The 21,363-nt window shown below is 46.9% G+C and overlaps 1 protein-coding gene across 3 annotated transcripts in view; it reads right to left on the bottom strand.

Moving 5' to 3' along the window:
- LOC127054187 (uncharacterized) overlaps positions 1-20,732 on the bottom strand; it is a 75,446-nt gene extending 54,714 nt beyond the window's left edge. For 2 of the 3 annotated variants that reach the window (XM_050960181.1, XM_050960179.1), the window contains exon 1: positions 20,360-20,731. In XM_050960181.1, coding sequence (XP_050816138.1) covers positions 20,360-20,408 — 49 coding nt within the window. In that variant the 5' untranslated portion in view covers positions 20,409-20,731. Of the gene's footprint in view, positions 1-20,359 lie in introns of all 3 variants that reach the window. The other variant, XM_050960182.1, reaches the window with a different exon arrangement.
- Positions 20,733-21,363: the final 631 nt, after the last annotated feature.

The following is a 21,363-nucleotide window of genomic DNA, read 5'->3' on the forward strand; positions in this document are numbered from 1 at the left end:
CTACTGAGCAGATGATTAAAGTAATGGAGGAGCAAACACACATACTGAAGTCCTTAGTAATCCTGCAGACTGAGCAGATCCATGCCCACCCTCCCCTGCAGCACATTCGGAACCATGGGCAATCGGTACTGTAGTCAAGGGGAGGCTTTGCCTTCCCAAACAGCCTACCGTGGCCCCACCCCCACACCAGTGTGCCTCCTGCACGGACGCGGGGCTGCCAGGGTGGCTGGTGCTAGGCCGTCCTGCCTGCCCAGCACTCCGGTGCTGGCTGCCTGAGCACTGGAGCTGGGGGCATGGCAACGTCACTGACTGGCTGCCTGAGCACCAGGGCTAGGGGTGCGGTGGCTGCACTGCCCAGGGGCTGTGGGTGTTAAGGCTGCAGTGCACTGAGGCTGAGGCCTTGCCCCCATGCCCTTGGCCATCTGGTGCTGAGCCTGGGGGGCTGTGGTGGGGGTGATTTGGGGTTCTGTGGGAGAGGAATAAGGGAAGTGGTGGGGCCTCAGGCACAAGGGGAGGGGGCGAGGGTTAGCCTCCCCAGGCAGCCAGGTCACCGGCCACCCATATTCAGAACTCTTTTCCAAACCCCCGCCCACCTCAGCCTGCACAGTCCTTTCCACTTTCTGGGAATTCTCAGTTTCCCCTTCAGTCCACCCCTTTGGACAACTTTCAGAATAATAACTGGACCTACACACAGCTCTGAAAGTCTGCCCTTCCTGGTACCTCCTTACCTACCAAGCATCTCTGTGTGTATTGTTTCTTGTGCAACAAAAGCAAAGTTTTTGAATAGTAATTCATCTTTATTTGTTTCCTACCAATACATATACAGGCAGTTAAATAATTTGCTTACTGGAATGTAAGGCTCCAAATGTCACCATTACTTCTTAGGAAAACTACATGTAATATAACATTGCAGCACCAATCACAGAGATATACGTTATTGTTTCTCATTTTCAAAGTGGTGTCTTAAAGCCTCCCTGATTCAAATTGCCCCCTTCTGGGCTCCTCTAATAGCCCTGGTATCTGGCTGCTCAAAATCAGTGGTCAAGCTGTCTGCCTCAACCCTCCACCCCTGAGCAAACCTTTCATCCTTAGCTTCACAAAGATTATGCAACATAACAACACGTGACTATGACCATGGGATTATTATCCTCATTGAGGTCTCACCTGCCTTAAAGGCATCACCAGCATGCCTTTAATCTGCCAAAGGCACATTCCACTGTCATCTGGCACCTACTCAGCCTGTTGTTGAACCACTCCTTACTGCTGTCCAGGTTTCCCATGTAAGGTTTCATGAGCCATGGCTGTAAGGGGTATGCAGGGTCTCCCAGGATCACTATGGGCATTTCAACATCACCCACTGAAATCTTCTGGTTTGGAAAGAAAGTCCCCACTTGTAGCTTTCTATACAGGCCAGTGTTACTGAAGATGTGTGCACCTTCCCGGACTATCCCACGTTGATGTTAGTAAAACACCCATGGGTCATCCACAAGCTCCTGCAACACCATGGAGAAGTACCCCTTCCTATTGATGTACTCAGTCGCAAGGTGATCTGGTGCCAAAATTGGAATATGTGTGCCATCTATCACCCCTCCACAGTTAGGGAAACCCATTTCGGCAAAGCCATCCACTATTTCATGCACATTTCCCAGAGTCACAGTCCTTCATAGCAGGATGTGATTAATTGCCCTGCACACTTGCATTAACGCAGCCTCAATGGTCTACTTCCCAACTCCAAATTGATTTGTGACCGACCAGTAGCAGTCTGGAGTCACCAGCTTCCACGCAGCAATCACCATGTGTTTCTACACCAGCTCTCATTCTGGTGTCCTTGAACCACAGTGCTGGGGTGAGCTCCACCACAGTTCCAGGAAGGTGGCTTTCCGCATCTGAAAGTTCTGTAGCCACTGCTCACCATCCCACACCTGCATGTGGATACAATCCCACCATTCTGTGCTTGTTTCCCAAACCCAAAAGTGACGGTCCATCCTATGCACCTGCTCTGTGAATGCCAAAAGCAATCTAAGGTTGCTCTTATCCAGATCACACAAAATGTCAGGCAACTGGTAGTCTTCTTCAGTTAGGAACTTTGCGATTAACTGCACTGCTAGCTTCATGACAGTTAACAGAGCATAGGAGAGCAGGGTGGGATCCATCCCTTCATAAAAAAATGCCGGAGTGCACAGCAAAGAAGAGCAATTCAAAAATGCCGCAAAAGAAAGCCAGAAGCCCATGGAGTGCTGGGACAGAAAGCAATGCAGCATGGGACATTGAGCCTGGTTCCAAGATGTGCCGCGAACCACTCCAGCTTCCCACAACACAAGGTGTCGAGCTGGACTGTGGAATGAGTGCCCACAGTGCATTGCTCACACTGTTGATGATAATGCCCCAACTGTGGACGCGCTCTGCTGACAGAGGGAGCAAGTGTGAACATGACATTCTGATTTTTATTATGCCAATTTTTATGTGTCAACATCACTTTTGTCGACAAAACTTGGTAGAGTAGACAAGGCCTTAGTCTACTTTTCCAAGCATATTTTTCCCTCTTAAACAATAACCAGTGACAGTAGGGGCACAGCCAAACCCAAGTGCATGGGGTGCACTCTGAGCAAAGGAACAATGATATTCCTACACATCTAGGCAGGCAATCACTATCAAGCTGTTTTATTTGTTTCTTCAAATAAAGGGGGAAATAACTCCTGGGCCTGAACTGAACCCCCCTGGTCTGCTGTCACCAAGGCACTCAGAATCCACATCCAAATCCAACTCTTGAAAATGGCCTCTAGCTTTATACTGGGCCAAGCCAGAACCCACATTGAAATCCACAAACTTGGAAGAGTTCATAAACCAGATCCAAAGTGTGCACCTTCAGTCTGTCTCTAGAGGAAAAAAATAAAGGTCAAATTCTGCTCCCAGTGACACTAGTGCAACCCCAGTGAAGTTAATGGGGTTCCACTAGGGGAGGTGAGAGCAATATGTGAGGTTATCTCACAAACTATAAAATCCCCCCACTACTTTTAAATGTCTGGATAGAGTAGGCGTCTGTGTAGGGCTGGGGTCACCACATTAGAATCCATATACTTTAGCTTGATTTGGGCACTTCTTCTTTGAGACTCCATTATTTTTACACCTGTTCTTCCTCAAATGTTGCCATCCTATATATGTAGAAATGATAGTACCTGAGTCTCACAGACCTGAGTGTTCACACTCCACTTTGTATAGGTGTGCATTCGGCCCCGGTGAACAGTACCCGACAGGCAATATGATAAGTACCATAAGCAGTGGTGGCAGCACACCAGTGGGAGGCAACTGGTGTGCTGTGATCTGTGTTCATAATCATCTCTCTGGTGCCTTGTGCACACCCCACCTGTTTGCTGTGTCCACCCACTGTCTCTCGTTACACTGCATGCAAGTGCTTTGGGACAGGGATCAGCTTTGCAGGTGTTACCGTAATACAACTAATAAATAGCACTTATAATCACCACCCTAGAATGATGCACTCATCTTAGCTACAGAGCAAGTACAGCATTGCCAGCTTCCCACACACTGTCCTAGTGTATGCCTCATGCCTTTCCCGGAGGCACCGACCCTAGGAGTGAGGGGCTGCTTCAGTCCTTGGCCATTATGCTGATGCTGCCATCAAAGGCACATCCTCTGTTGTGGCTGTTGCCTACTAGGAGCTGAGCTAAGACCCCTTACCTCCATCTATCACATCCAGTAGCACCCCCCAGCAGCCCCTGATCCCATCCCCTGCAGAAGCCTCGGGATGAGGAAAGCCCCAGCATCCCCACCCATTCCAGGCAGAAGACGTGGGGTGGCAGGGGAAGCCTCCTTGCCCAACCCTGCTTGCCAGCAGAAACACTGGACAGGCAGGGCAGGAGAAACCCCAGGCCCCAACCCTGGTCCCCTGCAGAAGTGGTGTGGGGGTTGGGGGAGGGAAGACCCAACACTGGGACCCCTGCTACAGCCCTGAGACTGGAGGAGCTTTCACTTCCTGCTTTGCCCCAGGTCAAGGCGCAGGGACAGAGCTCCTCCAGTCTTGGCGCTGCAGTGTGGGGGTGAAAAATGAGCAAAAGAGGTTGTGGGGTTGGGATGGAGGGACCCTGGGTGGAACAGGGGCACGCCCCAGGGAAGGGGCAGTGGGCAGGGCCACAGGCAGAAAGGGGCCCCCCATCTGCTCTGGCCCAGGACCCCTGGAAATCTTAATCCGCCTCTGATCACATCCCAGGTAACCCAGTAAATAAATAACAATCATACCTAGCTTCCCCATCAGCAGATCTCAAAGTGCTTCACAGAGAAGCTTGGTACCAATATCTCCATTTTACCAGTAGGGACTCTGCAATGCCAAGAGAAGAACTGACCCAACAAACTAGGGATGGTGCTAAGACTAGAACCCAGGTCTCCCACATCTTTATCCAGGGTGCTTTTTGCTAGGCCACACAGCTGCACTTGTGCACAGCTTTCTGCAGATGGTGAGGATGTTAAGTCACTAGTGACTCAGATTCAAGTGACTGACCTAGAGGTGAAAGTCTCCATTTCCCATTCCCATTCCTCTCAGCCATCCATTTCCCTTTCCTTTTAAACACACTTTATCCTTAGCTTCTTATTCCCTGTCATGTGTTAGGTTTTCTTTAATTTCTCTGTCAGGATTTGGCACAGATGGCATTTCCCTTCATTAAAAGCCCTTTCATCTGAAAAAAATGGAATTCCCTCCTGCCCCCAAACAATGAGATCTGCATTTCCTAGGATTTTTTTTTAAAGTGTCATTTCCTTTCTGAAACAAAAGGCATTTTTTGCCTCTGACTGCCTTCGCTGTATGTGCTGAGAAAGGGAGCAGGTTTGAGAACCACAATCCTAATAATAGTGTTTACTGCCACAGTGCATTTTAACCACATAGTGTAGTATGTTTGCAGGATGTGAATAATTGTGAATATTTACACCAGAAACCTAAGTCTGAGAGTTATGTTTATCCAATCAGGAAACCAAGACATATCGTGTGACTGGTGTCCAGTCAAATTAGCTCAAACTTCAAATTCAGAATAAATCATTTTGAGAAGATGGTGACTGATTTACGGACCAGAGGCGAAGGATGAAATTCACTAAATGATTAATTCAGAGTGAATTTCAGAGCGTTACAAGTTGGTCTCTCAGCAAAGATAACAAAGCACTTTGGGGAGAAAGATGATCTCTGAACTGCCAACATAATTTCTTGTAGGTCCAGGGACATAATGATGCTGCTCGGTTCACAACAGAGCCACGCTCGGGGGACAGTGTTAAACACAGTGTAAAATGGATATTGATAAATAGAGGGGGAAACAGGGATTTCCCTATACCGCCCCTGAATTTCCCCAACAGCCTCCTAGCACTCAACTAGCTACATTTACAGTGTTGCCAATTTAGTCATTGATTGGAAATCTGAATTGAAATTGAAACATTAACATGCACTTTAAAAGCATGTACAGTGTATGATAAAATACTTGTTCTTAAAAAAGCATAATAGGTTTGAAAAGTATGAACAAAGACTAGCTTCCTCACACAGCAGTTGTTTTTATGACAAAGTCAGTGCATTCATTTTGGTGATGTTGGCCAACCTAATAATGTCAAGTTATAATTTGTAAGCAAGGTCTGAATGAGCTCTTCCCTGACAGCAAGTAATGAGCCAGGGGGAGGAGGGAGAGGCTTCAGGACCAGACTGTATTTAGATGAACTCACCTACTCCGCCTTGGTATCCACCAGACAGAGATGGGTTGCCCAAGAGATCAGTTTTTGCTGGTGTTGGGTTACAAATCACTTTAGTACTGAATGCAGGGGTAATGAAATGTTGTTACTGTATGAGTAAAGGGCAGCAGAACTGTTTACTTAGCCTGTACTGGTTGAGGGGGTCACATTTGGTGCTTAATTTGTGCCAAGCCGAGCCCTGGCACATCTAGACTTGGTGTTCATAGCCCCAGGACCTCTGGGCTTGCCACATCAGTAATGAAAGTAAAATCCTTGCTTGAGCCCTGGCACCTCTTTCATTACAAATTAAGCATTGGTCATGCTTGACTGAACTGCACTCACTACGCAAGGGTTTTGGATGGTGGAGAGAGAGAGAGAGGGTGGGGACAAGTGTTTTTCTTGGTGGTGTGGGCTCTGCCTAAGAGTCACAGGCACTATTTAACCTGCCCCAATCCCTTGTTTAAAGACGGAGATTATTAGGCTCCATAGAGAGTCTTTTGTTTTTGAAGTGACCACTAGAGTTGAAATTACTGATAATCAGGTCTGTGCTTAGACCTGCTGTGTGACAGCGTTTCTGTGGAAGACCTTGTCAAGCCTGCACTAGCAGTGAGGTTCCCTCATTGAGAGCTGAAATCACTGAGAGCTGGATAAAACCTCAAAAGACTGACTTACCAAGGACACAGTGGCAGGTGGCAGCAGAAGGTGATGGCACAGGGCCATCGGTGACGGAGCAGTGGAGTGAACGGTGGCATGACAAACAGTGGCCAGAGCAAGCGGCTGGAGAAACGAGCAAGGTGCCTTCATCTCCCCACCCTGCCAGGGTGGGAGGTGAACTCATGTGAAAGCACCTCTGAACTCTGGGTCTTCACTGACCCAGGACACCAACTATGAGTGAGGTGGGGTGGAGGGAGAAGGCATATTAAAGGAACATTTCATTGCTGGACTATGCTTTAGTGACTTTGTTCCAGAATGCTAGATTTGTGACTAGGAAACTTATGTAAATATACATTCCTAGTGGGTCAAGTTTTTTAAAATGCATTATTTGCCAAAGTCATTATCTCACATTGTCACTACCTTGAGAGGCCATTATTTTGGGGAGTTTCTGTACTAAACATTTTTATTATATTATAATTACTTTTTACATAAGAACATAAGAATGGCCATACTGAGTCAGACCAAAGGTCCATCTAGCCCAGTATCCTGTCTTCTGACAGTAGCCAATGCCAGGCACTTCAAAGGGAATGAAAAGGATAGGGAAATTATTGAGTGATCCATCCCCTGTCGTCCACCCCAAGCTTCTGGTGAACAAAAGCTATGGACTCTCAGAGTATTGCATTCCTGCCCATCCTGCTAATAGCCATTAATGAACCTATCCTCCAGGAACTTATCTAGATCTTTTTTGAACCATGTTATAGTTTTGGCCTTCACAACATCCTCTGGCAACGAGTTCCACAGCTTGACTGTGTATTGTGTGCTGTGTGAAAAAGTATTTCCTTTTGTTTGTTTTAAACTTGCTGCCTATTAATTTCATTGGGTGACTCCTACTTCTTGTGCTATCTGAAGGGGTAAATAACACTTCCTTATTCACTTTTTACACCTCTATAATATTCCCTCTTTGTCGTCTCTTTTCCAAGCTGAAAAGTCCCAGTCTTTCAACTCTTTCCTCATATTGAAGTTGTTTTATACCCCTAATCATTTTAGTTGCCCTTCTCTGTGTACCTTTTCCAACTCCAATATATCTTTTTTGAGATGGGGCAACCAGAACTGCACGCAGTATTCATGATGTGGGCATATCATGGATTTATATAATAAAAGTGGAAGAGCTTGGTTTGCCAGACAGATCAGCAAACCAGTGCTGACAACCTAGGTGAAAAGGCTGCAAAATACCAAGCCTTTGGACAGCATCGACATGCAGAAAACTTTATAAGCCAGTCACTGTCAAAGCCAATTTTAGAAGTACTTAATGAGGCTGTTAAGAATGCTAGAAACACAACACAGTTTATACAGACAAACATGTCTGTCACATCATACTTTCTATTTAGGCAAGAGATACCACACACTACAAACTGGAGGTCAATGTTAAGTGCATTGTTATTTGTTAATCCTGAAGTTGGACACTGGTTCTGACCAAGACCCGCAAATGCTCACTATCTTTCTGCAAGAAACTTAACTGACTGGTTAGAAGCATGTGATGTGACAGTGAAAGACTCAACAGTTTAAAAAGTGAAGAACTCTCTCACCACATTCAGAAAATTTGCATATGTGGCCCAGGAATGCACCAATGTAAATGGCCGTCAAGTATTAAGTCATTGTGTACATTATCTTGATGTCAGTCATAGGCCAGTAGATGCATTTCTAGATGTTCAGGTTATTGAAGACACATCAGCTGCATCTGTGACAACCCACATCTTAGAAGAGTTAAATGCTTGTAGATTGAACCCCAAAGAGATGGCTGCTTGTGCATTTGATGAAGTTGCAAACTTCTCTGGAAGACAGTGGAGTACAAGCTTTGGTCAGAGAAAAGTGTAACCCTAATCTCTCCTATACACACTGCAGAGACAATCTATTCCAAATAGCACTAGTACGAGCTGAAGAATCTTAAAAAGACATTTTAAAAGACATAAATTTAATTTCTTCATTATGCTTTTTTTTTTCAGCAAGAGTCCAAAAGGACTGAACATGTTAAAGTTCAAATGAGTCCAATCTGGGAAAATCTGCAGGCTTTCTCATAAACGATCTGTGGCTGTTGTCTTAAAATTATTGCAAACATTATTATTGGCTCTGGAAAGTATCTACCAAGATGGGATGGATCTAAGTAGTGAGGCTGGTGTACTACTTTTGCTACTAAGTTCAGAGAAGACTTTTGCCAATCTCTCTCTTGTAAGTCTACTGTTGAAACCACTTGGGTCATTAAACAATGCCGTCCAGGCATCTGCCACAACAGTAGTAGATCTTTGTCCAGCAATAGAAGCTACACTTGGATCAATCAGAGAGAGAGCCATTGAAAATGTACTGGAAGAAGCAAGGATTTCAGTTCAGAAGTAGACTAATTAAGGCACTTAATATTGACTCCTTAAGTGAAGAGAACAAATGCTTCTTGTCAAGCCAGCTGAAAAAGTACACTCATTTGATTCTTACAAATCTACAACAGCAACTTTTGAATTCTACTCAACCTTTACATAGCTATTACAGATGCCTGTCTCATAAAACACCGACAGTTGCGTGGAGAGTGAGGTACCACCAGCAATGGGGATGCTATGTAATCAGGACAGAATAAAGAATTTGAACACAGAGTGGAATATCATATGATGAACGAATGAAAATTTGACTTCAACTTCTTTATTATCATGACCCAAACCTTGAGCTATGTTTCCTGGAATGAAAGAAGTAGGAATTCATCTCTTGCTACTCCCAGGCATAACAGTTACAGCTGAGCATTCTTTTTCCTCATTGAATAGAATTTTGTGTTTGAAAAGGAGTCACCTTCCAAGTTCTGCCTGATCATGAGCATATCATGAAGGGCTGGAAGTATCAGATACATGAGAAGTCACCAAAGATGAACACACTGCATTTGAGAAGTTCATTAACAGAGTTGTGCAAAATTATAAGAAGAAACCAAGAAGGATGTAGATATAGTGCTTCATAGTAGGCTTGAGTAGCCAGCTTTAATTTGTGTGATGACTTTAAAACACAAGTTAAATCTAATAAAATGGTCGTGAAACATTTTTCAGATTTTACTATCATGCCATGCAATCCACCTGCACCCTCACAGTCTCACCCCTCATCAGCCATCACCCTTTCTGTATATTCAAACACCCCCCTAATTTCAATTCCTGGGGAAAACACTAGGGAGAGGGGGTTAGTGAAGGACGACAAAAATAATAAGGGAATTTTACATATGAGGTGTTAAGTTAACAACATGTACAGCTTACAAGAGATGGAGGGTATGTCTACACTATGGGATTATTCCGATTTTACATAAACAGGTTTTGTAAAACAGATCATATAAAGTCAAGTGCATGCGGCCACACTAAGCACATTAATTCAGCAGTGTGTGTCCATGTACCAAGGCTAGCTTCAATTTCCAGAGCGTTGCACTGTGGGTAGCTATCTTGTAGCTATCCCATAGTTCCCGCAGTCTCCCTCACCCATTGGAATTCTGGGTTGAGATCCCAATGCAAAAACAGTGTCGCGGGTGATTCTGGGTAAATGTCATCGCTCAATCCTTCCTCCGTGAAAGCAATGGTAGACAATCATTTTGCGCCCTTTTTCCCTGGATCACCCTGGCAGACGCCATAGCATGGCAACCATGGAGCCCGTTTTGCCTTTTGTCACTGTCACTGTATGCGTACTGCATGCTGACAACAGATGCAGTATTGCAGTGCTACACAGCAGCATTCATTTGCCTTTGCAAGGTAGCAGAGATGGTTACCATTCCTATTAAACCATCTGCCATGCCATTGTAAATTGGTGATGAGATGACGATTATCAGTCGTTCTGTACCGTCTGCTGGGTGCTCCTGGCTGGCCTCGCTGAGGTCGGCCGGGGGCACATGGACAAAAATGGGAATGATTCCCTGGGTTATTCCCTTCTTTATGTTTTGTCTAAAAATAGAGTCAGTCCTGCCTAGAATATGGGGCAAGTATACTAGAGAACCAAAGAGCACAGCCGCTCCGTGTCAGAGCCCCAGAGATTCCGCAGAAATGATGAGCTGCATGCCATTCTAGGGGGTGCCCCTGCAACAACCCCATCCATTGCTTCCCTCCTCCCCCAACCCTCCTGGGCTACCGTGGCAGTGTCCCCCCATTTGTGTGATGAAGTAATAAAGAATGCAGGAATAAGAAACACTGTGTTTTTAGTGAGATAAAATGAGGGAGAGGAAGCCTCCTGCTGCTATGATAGTCCAGGCAGTACAGAATCTTTTCTTTAGCCATGAAACGGGGGGGCTGATAGAGCTCAGCCTCCAGTTGCTATGATGAAGACAGTTACCAGCCATTCTGTACCATCAGCCGGGGATGACAGGGAGTCATTCCCATTTTCACCCAGGCGGCCCCGGCCGACCTCACTGAGGCCAGCCAGGAGCACTCACAGGCTGAGGATGAAGACGGATATCGGTCATATTGTACTGTCTGCCATCGGGAAGGGGATGCTGGTGTTCAGCGCTGCAGCACTCGTCTACCAGCAGCATGCAGTAGACATAGGGTGACATTGAAAAAAGGCGAGAAACGTTTTTTTTTCCCTTTTCTTTCGGGGGCAGGAAGGGTGTAAATTGACGACATATACCCTGAAACACCCCGGAAAATGTTTCTGACCCTTCAGACATTAGGAGTTCAGCCAAGAATGCAAATGCTTTTCGGAGACTGCGGGGACTGTGGGATAGCTGTAGTCCTCAGTACCCCCTTCCTCCCTCCATGAGCGTTCATTTCATTCTTTGGCTTTCCGTTATGCTTGTCATACAGCACTGTGCTGTGGATTCTGTATCATAGCCTGGAGATTTTTTCAAATGCTTTGTCATTTCGTCTTCTGTAACGGAGCTCTGATAGAACAGATTTGTCTCCCCATACAGCGATCAGATCCAGTATCTCCCATACGGTCCATGCTGGAACTCTTTTTGGATTTGGGACTGTATCGCCACCCATGCTGATCAGAGCTCCACGCTGGGCAAACAGGAAATGAAATTCAAAAGTTCGCGGGGCTTTTCCTGTCTACCTGGCCAGTGCATCCGAGTTCAGATTGCTTTCCAGAGCGGTCACAATGGTGCACTGTGGGATACCGCCCGGAGGCCAATACTGTCGATTTGCGGCCACACTAACCCTAATCCGACATGGCAATACTGATTTCAGCGCTATTCCTCTCGTCGGGGAGGAGTACAGAAACCAGTTTAAAGAACCCTTTATATCGATATAAAGGACCTCGTTGTGTGGATGGGTGCAGCGTTAAATCGGTTTAACGCTGCTAAATTCGGTTTAAACGCGTAGTGTAGACAGGCCTGAGAGAGTGAGGATTGTATACAAACACTTGAGAGGCTGTGACACTGGGGAAAGGGAGATCAAAAGTTTATAGGCATAGATAGATGGTAGAATAAAAGAGGAAATGGCTTCCTGAGTGGAAAACCCACTTGAGATTTTTCAGCTGGCCAACAACTTTCTTGGAGCAGGGAAATGGGTCTGTTGAGTTACTGACCCTCTAGCTGAAGCCATCAGTGCACAGCAGGAACCAACACTGCTCAGCTGGATTATCCTATTTATTACTGGAATAAGCCTGAATTTATTGATTAACAGAGTCATCGCTTTTAAAGTTAGATGGGCCTAATCTAGTCTGAGCTCCACCATAGAACATCACCCAAAAACTTCTTCATCAAGCCCATCACTCATTTATTTATTTAGATCTAATAATAATGAAAAAGTCTCCTAGGTGCCCTAGCACATCATTAACCCATACATGGAAATGCCAGCAGCATGACAGCTTCAACAGGGGCTCAGCCAACCAGCCAGTCACAAAAATTCCCTTCTTCCCATTCATTGTGGTGGGAAGCACATAAACAGGCATCACCAACTGTGGAGCCTAGTGGAATTTCCACTAAGGGAGGATTTGCTAATTTAAACAAAGGAAATGGGTAGAATGGGCTGGGGGTAGGGACAGGGACTGTGATGCACAATGCAAAGTAATGCACATTGGAAAACATAATCCTAACTATACATATAAAATGATGGTGTCTAAATGAACTGTTATCGCTCAAGAAAGAGATCTTGGAGTCATTGTGGATAGTTCTCTGAAAACATCCACTCAAAGTGCAGTGACAGTCAAAAAAGCGAACAGAATGTTGGGAACCATTAAGAAAGGGATAGATAATAAGACAGAAAATTTCATCTTGCCTCCATATAAATCCATGGTACGCCTACATCTTGAATACTGCGTGCAGATGTGGTCACCCCATCTCAAAAAAGATATATTGGAAGTAGAAAAGGTTCAAAAAAGGGCAACTAAAATGATTAGGAGTATGGAACAGCTGCCATATGAAGAGAGATTAATGAGACTGGACACTTCAGCTTGGAAAAGAGATGACTAAGGGTGGATATGATAGAGGTCTATAAAATCACGACTGGTATGGAGAAAGTAAATAAGGAAGTGTTATTTACTCCTTCTCATAACACAAGAACTAGGGGTCACCAAATGAAATGCATAGACAGTAGGTTTAAAACAAACAAAATGAAGTATTTTTTCACACAATATACAGTCAACCTGGGGATCTCCTTGCCAGAGGATATTATGAAGGCCAAGACCATAACAGGGTTCAAAAAATAACTAGATAAGTTCATGGAGGATAGGTCCATCAATGGTTATTAGCCAGGATGGGTAGGGATGGTGTCCCTAACCTCTTTTTGCCAGAAGCTGGAAATGGGCGACAGGGGATAGATCACTTGATGATTATCTGTTCTGTTCATTCCCTCTGGGGCACCTGGCATTGGTCACTGTCAGAACTAAGACAGGATACTGGCTAAATGGATCTTTGGTCTGATCCAGTATGGCCATTCTTATGTTTTTATGATGGGTGTGGGGGGACGGCACTGGAATAATCTGCCCAGATATTTCAGTGAGGCACCATTGCTGGAGGAATGTAGAGGGAGCACATGAAGGATTAGGACAGATAAAACTCTTACTCTGTGCTTGATGCCAGGGTTAGACAATCTGGAAGGTCTTTCTGATTTCCAGTCCTGTATGACTAAAGCTTCCTGAATTCACCATAAAATGAGAGGGGGAGCAGAGGCCTTTTCAAGGTTAAGAAACAAGAAATCAGTGCAAGCAAATGTTCTGTCTCCTTAACTGGGAATGCCATAGGGACCCTACAACTCCCTCCTCACAGTGCCATGGTTGCTCTACTTAAACATGCAGGTTGGCCATTAATGGACTCTGAAACCCATCTCCTATTACCCACAGACCTAGCTGTGCAGCGGTATCTCCTCATTCAGCGTGTGACAGACTATACCCGTGGCAGGGCCATTTGGAGTTTGGCTTCAGGTAAAGGAAGCACCAAAAAGTTTGAATGCGGTTATACTGAAGTAAGTTAGTGTAGACCGAACCTCAGCATGGTGTCTTACTTCAGAGAAGAGATAGACCCTCAGTTCTCATGAGTACAAAGGGGATTGTTGCAAATTGTCTTAAACTGCCCTTTGAGGGGAGTACCACCAGTATTAGTACTGCTGCCTTGTCTGCTTCCCTGGGCCTGTTCCTTAAAAGGGATGGTTGTGATGGTGACAGAGATTGAGACTGGTGTATGCTAGAGAGTAGCTGGATCTGTCCATGCTTTTCTTCACAGCATTAAGGATTTTGAGGGTTTAAGCCAGGGTTAGTGAGCAGGACTGTAGGCCAAATCCAGCCCTTGAGATGCTTTTCAATGGACCCCAAAATCTTTTAATTTACTTATTATTATCATTATTGTTATTTTTTTATTATTATTTTCACTGGAGTCTGGACCTTGACTATACCTTGATCAAGAAATTTGGACCTTGATAAAAACAAACTGACTATCCCTGGCTTAAGCCTTTTAACTTTCTCCACTAGCCATCATTCTCTGCTCCTCACACACCCGTTCACTTTCTCTCACCCAGCAGCATCTAGCTGCTGACAGGTGCATTAGACATGCAGAGATGACACCAGCAGGCAGCAATGGAGAGGTTTGGGTTTCATTCTCTCTCCAAAGCTGCGCTCATAGATGTGGCTTTATAGCCCTGCCACAGAACTTCCAAGAAACACAGCAAATTCTTGGCTGCTCTTAGCAGAGATGGGACCCAAATCAGGGTACTGAATCTGAATCACCACTATTCCCTAAGCCTTAGGGAAATTCACCTTGGGTGTGAGCTCCACATCTTGGGCCCTGTCTGTAGCTCACAGAAACTGACCAGGATTTTCTTTCAATGCCCTGTGTGAGGGGTCTGTTTTCCTGCCAGGATCTCCTCCCACTCATGCACTGGAGTCCATGTGGTGAGTGGCACTTCTATGGGGATTAGTAATATTCCCTTCTTGCAGAATTTGCTGTGTTACAGTCACATGATAGTTTCAGGAAAGAAAACCTGGTTTATGGACAAATTACCCCCAGGCAAAAAAGTATAATTCACACAACATTGTAAGTGGCTACAATTCACACATTTTTCAGGTTTCTGGGTGGGGCTGGGATCCTACTCCCGGCAGTAACACCAGCATTTGCTCTAGAATCTCTTCAATAAAGCTTTCTCTACCTGTGGGTAAACACATTCTAATGTACGCTGGCCTAGCAATGTGCTCCAGCAATCATAGAATCATAGAATATCATGGTTGGAAGGGACCTCAGGAGGTCATCTAGTCCAACCCCCTGCTCAGAGCAGGACCAGTTCCCAACTAAATCATCTCAGCCAGGGCTTTGTCAAGCCTGACCTTAAAATCCTCTAAGGAAGGAGATTTCACCACCTCCCCAGGTAACCCATTCCAGTGCTTCACCACTACCATAGTGAAAAAGATTTTCCTAATATCCAACCTAAACCTCCCCCACTGCAACTTGAGACCATTACTCCTTGTTCTGTCATCTGCTAACACTGAAAACAGTCTAGATCCATCCTCTCTGGAACCCCCTTTCAGGTAGTTGAAACCAGCTATCAAATCCCCTCTCATTCTTCTCTTCTGCAGACTAAACAATCCCAGTTCCCTCAGCCTCTCCTCCTAAGTCATGCGTTCCAGCCCCCTAATCATTTTTGTTGCCCTCCGCAGGACTCTTTCCAATTTTTCCACATCCTTCTTGTAGTGTGGGGCTCAAAACTCAACACAGTACTCCAGATGAGGCTTCACCAAAGTCAAATAGAGAGGAATGATCACGTCTCTCGATCTGCTGGCAATGCCCCTACTTATACAGCCCAAAATGCTGTTAGCCTTCTTGGCAACAAGGGCACACTGTTAACTCATATCCAGCTTCTGTAAGCTGGATACAGGTCTTTCTCTGCAGAACTGCTGCCTAGCCATTCGGTCCCTAGTCTGTAGCAGTGCATGGGATTCTTCCATCCTAAGTGCAGGACTCTGCACTTGTCCTTGTTGAACCTCATCAGATTTCTTTTGGCCCAGTCCTCCAATTTGTCTAGCTCCCTCTGCATCCTATCCCTACCTGCCAACGTATCTACCACTCCTCCCAGATTAGTGTCATCTGCAAACTTGCTGAGGGTGCAGTCCATGCCATCCTCCAGATCAGGAGTCTGCAACCTACGGTATATATGCCAAAGGCGGCACACAAGTTGATTTTTGATGGCATGCGGGGCGGGCTGAGCCACTCAGCCCACCACCACTCTGGGGTTCCCGCTGCCAGCCCCTTGCCAGCCGGGGTCCTGCCGCTGGTCCCACTCAGCACCCACTTCTGGCCTGGAGGAAGGAACCCCAGGCTGGCAGCAGGCTGTGACCCCAGCTGGCAGGAGCCGGCAACTGAAACCCCAGAGTGGTGGCAGGCTGAGCGCCGCTCTGGGGTTCCCACTGCTGGCCCCTTGCCAGCTGGGGTCCCACCACTGCTCCCACTCAGCACATGCTGCTGACTTGGGTGAAGGAACCCCAGGCTGGCAGTGGGCTAAGACCCCGGCTGGCAGGAGCCGGCAGCTGAAATCCCAGAGCGTGGCGGGTGGAGATACTCAGCCCACTACCGAAACCCCAGAGCTGGGCGGGCTGACCCACTCAGCCCACCCCAGCTCTGAGGTTCCAGTTGCTGGCCAGCCGGGGTCCCTGCCGCATCCCCACTCACCTTGCTTCCAGTTGGAGTTCCACTCAGGCCCCCTGCCAGAGGGGGTCCAGGCCTCCAGCGCTGCTCAGCCCTACCAGCCGCTGCTCCACTAACCTCAACTGCCGATCTGAGGTTCCAGCTGGTTAACAACTGATCACTCAGAAGCCTGTGTGCAGTTTAAAGTATCCAAATTCATGTCACCAGACATTGGAAAACTCAGCAAGGAAAAACAAGGGCAAGGATCACACTAAACTAATAAGATCTGCATTTAAATTTAATTTTAAATAAAGCTTCTGAAACATTTTGAAAACCTTGTTTACTTTACATATAACAGTAGTTTGGTTGTATATTACAGACTTATAGAGAGACCGGCACGCAAGACTTAAATTAGAGTGTATACATGAAGATTCGGCACACCACTGCTGAAAGGTTGCTGCCCCCTGCTCCAGATCATTAATGAAGCTATTGAACAAAACCGGCCCCAAGACTGACCCTTGGGGCACTCCACTTGATACCGGCTGCCAACTAGACATGGAGCCATTGATCACTACCTGCTGAGCCCGACGATCTAGCCAGTTTTCTATCCACCTTATCGTCCATTCATCCAGCCCATACTTCTTTAACTTGCCAGCAAGAATACTGTGGGAGACCATATCAGAAGCTTTGCTAAAGTCAAGGAATAACACATCCACTGCTTTTCCCTCATCCACAGACCCAGTTATCTCCTTATAGAAGGCAATTAGCTTAGTCAGGCATGACTTGCCCTTGGTGAATCCATGCTGACTGTTCCTGATCACTTTCCTCTCCTCTAAATGCTTCAGAATTGATTCCTTGAGGACCTGCTCCATGATTTTTCCAGGGACTGAGGTGAGGCTGACTGGCCTGTAGTTCCCGGATCCTCCTCCTTCCCTTTTTTAAAGATTGGCACTACATTAGCCTTTTTCCAGTCATCCGGGACCTCCCCTGTTCACCATGAGTTTTCAAAGATAATGGCCAATGGCTCTGCAATCACAACCGCCAACTCCTTTAGCACCCTCAGATGCAGCGCATCCGGCCCCATGGACTTGTGCTCGTCCAACTTTTCTATATAGTCCTGAACCACTTCTTTCTCCACAGAGGGCTGATCACCTTCTCCCCATACTGTGCTGCCCAGTGCAGCAGTCTGGGAGCTGACCTTGTTTGTGAAAACGGAGGCAAAAAATCATTGAGTATATTAGCTTTTTCCACATCCTCTGTCACTAGGTTGCCTCTCTCATTCAGTAAAGGGCCCACACTTTCCTTGACTTTCTTCTTGTTGCTAACATAAGTGAAGAAACCCTTCTTGTTACTCTTAACATCTCTTGCTAGCTGCAACTCCAAGTGTGATTTGGCCTTCCTGATTTCACTCCTGCATGCCTCAGCAATATTTCTATACTCCTCCCTGGTCATTTGTCCAATCTCCCACTTCTTGTAAGCTTCTTTTTTGTGTTTAAGATCAGCAAGGATTTCACCGTTAAGCCAAGCTGGTTGCCTGCCATATTTATTATTCTTTCTACACCTTTGTTCCTGCAACCTCAATAAGGATTCTTTGAAATACAGCCAGCTCTCCTGGACTCCTTTCCCCATCATGTTATTCTCCCAGTGGATCATGCCCATCAGTTCCCTGAGGGAGTCAAAGTCTGCTTTTCTGAAGTCCAGGGTCTATGTTTTGCTATTCTCCTTTCTTCCTTGTGTCAGGATCCTGAACTCGACCATCTCATGGTCACTGCTTCCCAGGTTCCCATCCACTTTTGCTTCCCCTATTAATTCTTCCCTGTTTGTGAGCAGCAGGTCAAGAAGAGCTCTGCCCCTAGTTGGTTCCTCCAGAACTTGCACTAGGAAATTGTCCCCTACACTTTCAAAAAACTTCCTGGATCCTAGCTAGCACATTTGCTCTAGGGAACTATTATCCACCAGGGCTTATTAGAGCAGCAGTCCTGACAACCCGTTGGGGTTCTAACTTGCATTAGGGCCAGTTTGGTCCCTGGCAGCCACCAGGATGGGAGAGCATCCCAGCTACCAATGCCACAAGCAAGTGAGCAGCTACATTCTACATCAGCTCCACTCATTGTGGAGTGCATTGGAGTAATCCAAAGTCCCAGAAGTCCCAGAAGTTTGGCTCACTGTTATGGAGTGCATATGAGAGAGGAATGGAGCCAGCTCTCAAGGACTGTAAGTCAGCCTAGGACTAGAGGTCACACTAGACTTACTAGCCTGCAGGAGTTTTTGCAAAATACATACTTAAATACAGGTAACCTATCTCCACAGCCACCTCTGTTTTTTCCACTTCCTCAAACAATTTCATTATCTTTCATCTCTATTTTTAACAAGAGTTGGCTTTTGCTGCTGATGAAAAGTGTTGCCTTATCAGTGGAATAGCTCGGCTACTATCAGCTCAATCTATTGACTTCAATGGAGCTATGCAGGTTTAGCCCAGAGTTTCCTGGTAAATGAGGCTGGAATAGTATTTCTATCCCTGGCTCTTACTTGTGGATCTTGAAGATTACAAAATTCAGTAACAAATGTTAGGCAAACTCCATGCCACATCCATCACATCTGAACTCAGCTTCAGCCATGGCCATCTTACCTGAGTCCCAAAGCACTGTGCAATCAGGATAACTACACCTTTTTTGTGTGAAAGTGACATAAAGCAGTGTCTAATTTACTATGGTACCCCAACTGTCTCCCCCAGTGTATGCCTGGCATACACTGAACAGAAGGGCTGAGAGAATAGACTCTTTTGGAATTCCCTACAAGTATGCTTGGAGCACACAAGCAATCAGGCAGTGCCACCCTGAGAAATACATAGTATTAGTGCCCAGTAGAGTAACTGGGGCCAGATTCTGATCGGAGTTACATTGCCACAAAACTCGTGGTACATCAGTATAGTTACACCAGTGTAAATCCAGAGGAAGACAGTTTGGATTCTAGTCCTATATTTTTATCACCCTAGGCTGCTGTTTGTTTGGGGGTAGGGGGGCTCTTTAGTCACCTGGAGTGATACAACCACCTTAATCACTTCCTGCATTTTAGTTCTAACATTAGTTACAAAACCCTGGCATAGACAGAAAGTTATTTCAGTTTGAGCTGCAAAGTGTCTGAACTCAACCATTTGCTTTTTTCTTTCTCCCCCCTACTCCCTTGCAGTCCTAAAATGGCCAGGTTTTTTTGTTTTTGTTTTCCTGGGGAGGGGGGAAGGGGTGTCCACCAATTTTGTTCCAAGTTATCTTTTAAAGAAAAAAACTTCTCTCTAGTGCTGGCTCGTGTCCGGCCAGGGTTCACAAGCTCACGTTTCTACGACTGCGTTGGAAAGCCCTGAGCAAATGTTTGTCATGCAGGTGGTGCTGCGGCATGGCCCATGCTTCACCTGGGCTGGGACAAAGCCAGTCACAAAGCCTCCGCCACTGCAGCGTTTAATGGGGAACTAGATCTACAGCCAGAAGGTTTATTGTCATCAGCCACTCCCGGGCCGGGACCCTCTTTGTCAGGCCCGACTCTGTAGAAAGGTAAGTGAGAGGCTGGTGCTGGCTGTCAGGCAGCCTGACCCAATCCCAAACCCCAGGGCTCGCGCTGGTCCCAGCCCGGTGCAGTCTCGGCGGCTGAAAAGGCAGCCGGGGCGGGATATGTGCCTCTGGCTCTGCTCTCGGACCTGAGCACACGCCTGGAATTCGCTTCTTTTCGGACCAATCCGGCCAGGTGCTGAGCGCAATTGATCAGTGGGGCTCGCAGGCGCTCAGACCACCTCCCCAATCTGCCTTTCACTGCCGCGTTGCTAGGCTACGCAGCCGCTGTCTCTGCCACAACACCCCCAGCTGGGCGCGCCCCGATCGGCTTTACCTCCGTGCCGCGGCCTCGCTCCGACCTCCGAGGGCTGGTGCGGGCCAGACCCGGACTCACCTTGTCTCCAGGGCGCTCCCAGGGTGAAGCTCTTGTGCCAGCTGAACATCCCGGCCGCAAAGCTTCGCTCCTTCACTGACAGCTGGGAGCGGGGGCGCCAGCCCGGGGCATCCTGCCAGCGCTGTCGCCTCGCGTGGAGCTGCCACGGTTTGCTTTCAATTCAACCGGCCCCGGGCTGGTCCTGACTCCTGTCCCATCGCTGGGGCTGGGGCTGGGGCAGGACCCCCCTCGGGAGGGAGGGAGCGAAGAAACCCCTCCCCTTTGCAGAGCTCTGCAGGCTGCAGCTGAGCCCAGAGGAAATAACCCGAGTGGCAGCCGCAGCAGCAGCCGGGGTTGTTCTCGCCGAGGTTGCTGAACTGTATATGGGCGTGCAGCCAGCAGGGCCTGACATTCCACAGGCTGCTCCCTTTCCATCTCCTCGGGCTGATAAGCCAGTGTGACTGGAGGGGGTGATACCTTCCCTGTCCGAGCACCACCGGGAGAGAAATGCCTGAGCGCTTGCATAAGGGCAACAAACAACCCACATCGCCAGTGGGTTTCGAAGAGGAGAGCAGGGAGGGAAAGCATGGAATGTGATTTGGGCTTTTCTCCACAGTAAGTGTGTTCCTGGGTAATACAGATCCCTGCCTTGATTTAACATGGCTACAGGACGCTATTAATCTTGGGGGGGGGAGCAAGAACTAAATTAATTCTAGTTCCACTGGCTTTGATGGTGGGGGGGCAGCAAGAACTAAATTAATTCCAGTTCCACTGGCTTCGATTGGAGAGTTCACTGCAAACCTTAGTGATCCAGTGTTTGTGGAATGATCATAAAACTTCAAGGTGAGCTGAAGGGCTCAGGTCATAACCAAACAGTTACAGTGCTAATCTGTAGCTTTCCTGGAGAACTGCATAGCTGGGAGCGGGGCCCTGTGATTTGTACCTGACCAAAGCTATATGTACAGGCCTAGTGCTGTCCATGTGCATGTCTCAGACACTGGGTTAAGACAGTGCAAAACAAACCA

Source organism: Gopherus flavomarginatus, chromosome 6 (assembly GCF_025201925.1).
Source record: "Gopherus flavomarginatus isolate rGopFla2 chromosome 6, rGopFla2.mat.asm, whole genome shotgun sequence".
Lineage (NCBI taxonomy): Eukaryota > Metazoa > Chordata > Testudines > Testudinidae > Gopherus > Gopherus flavomarginatus.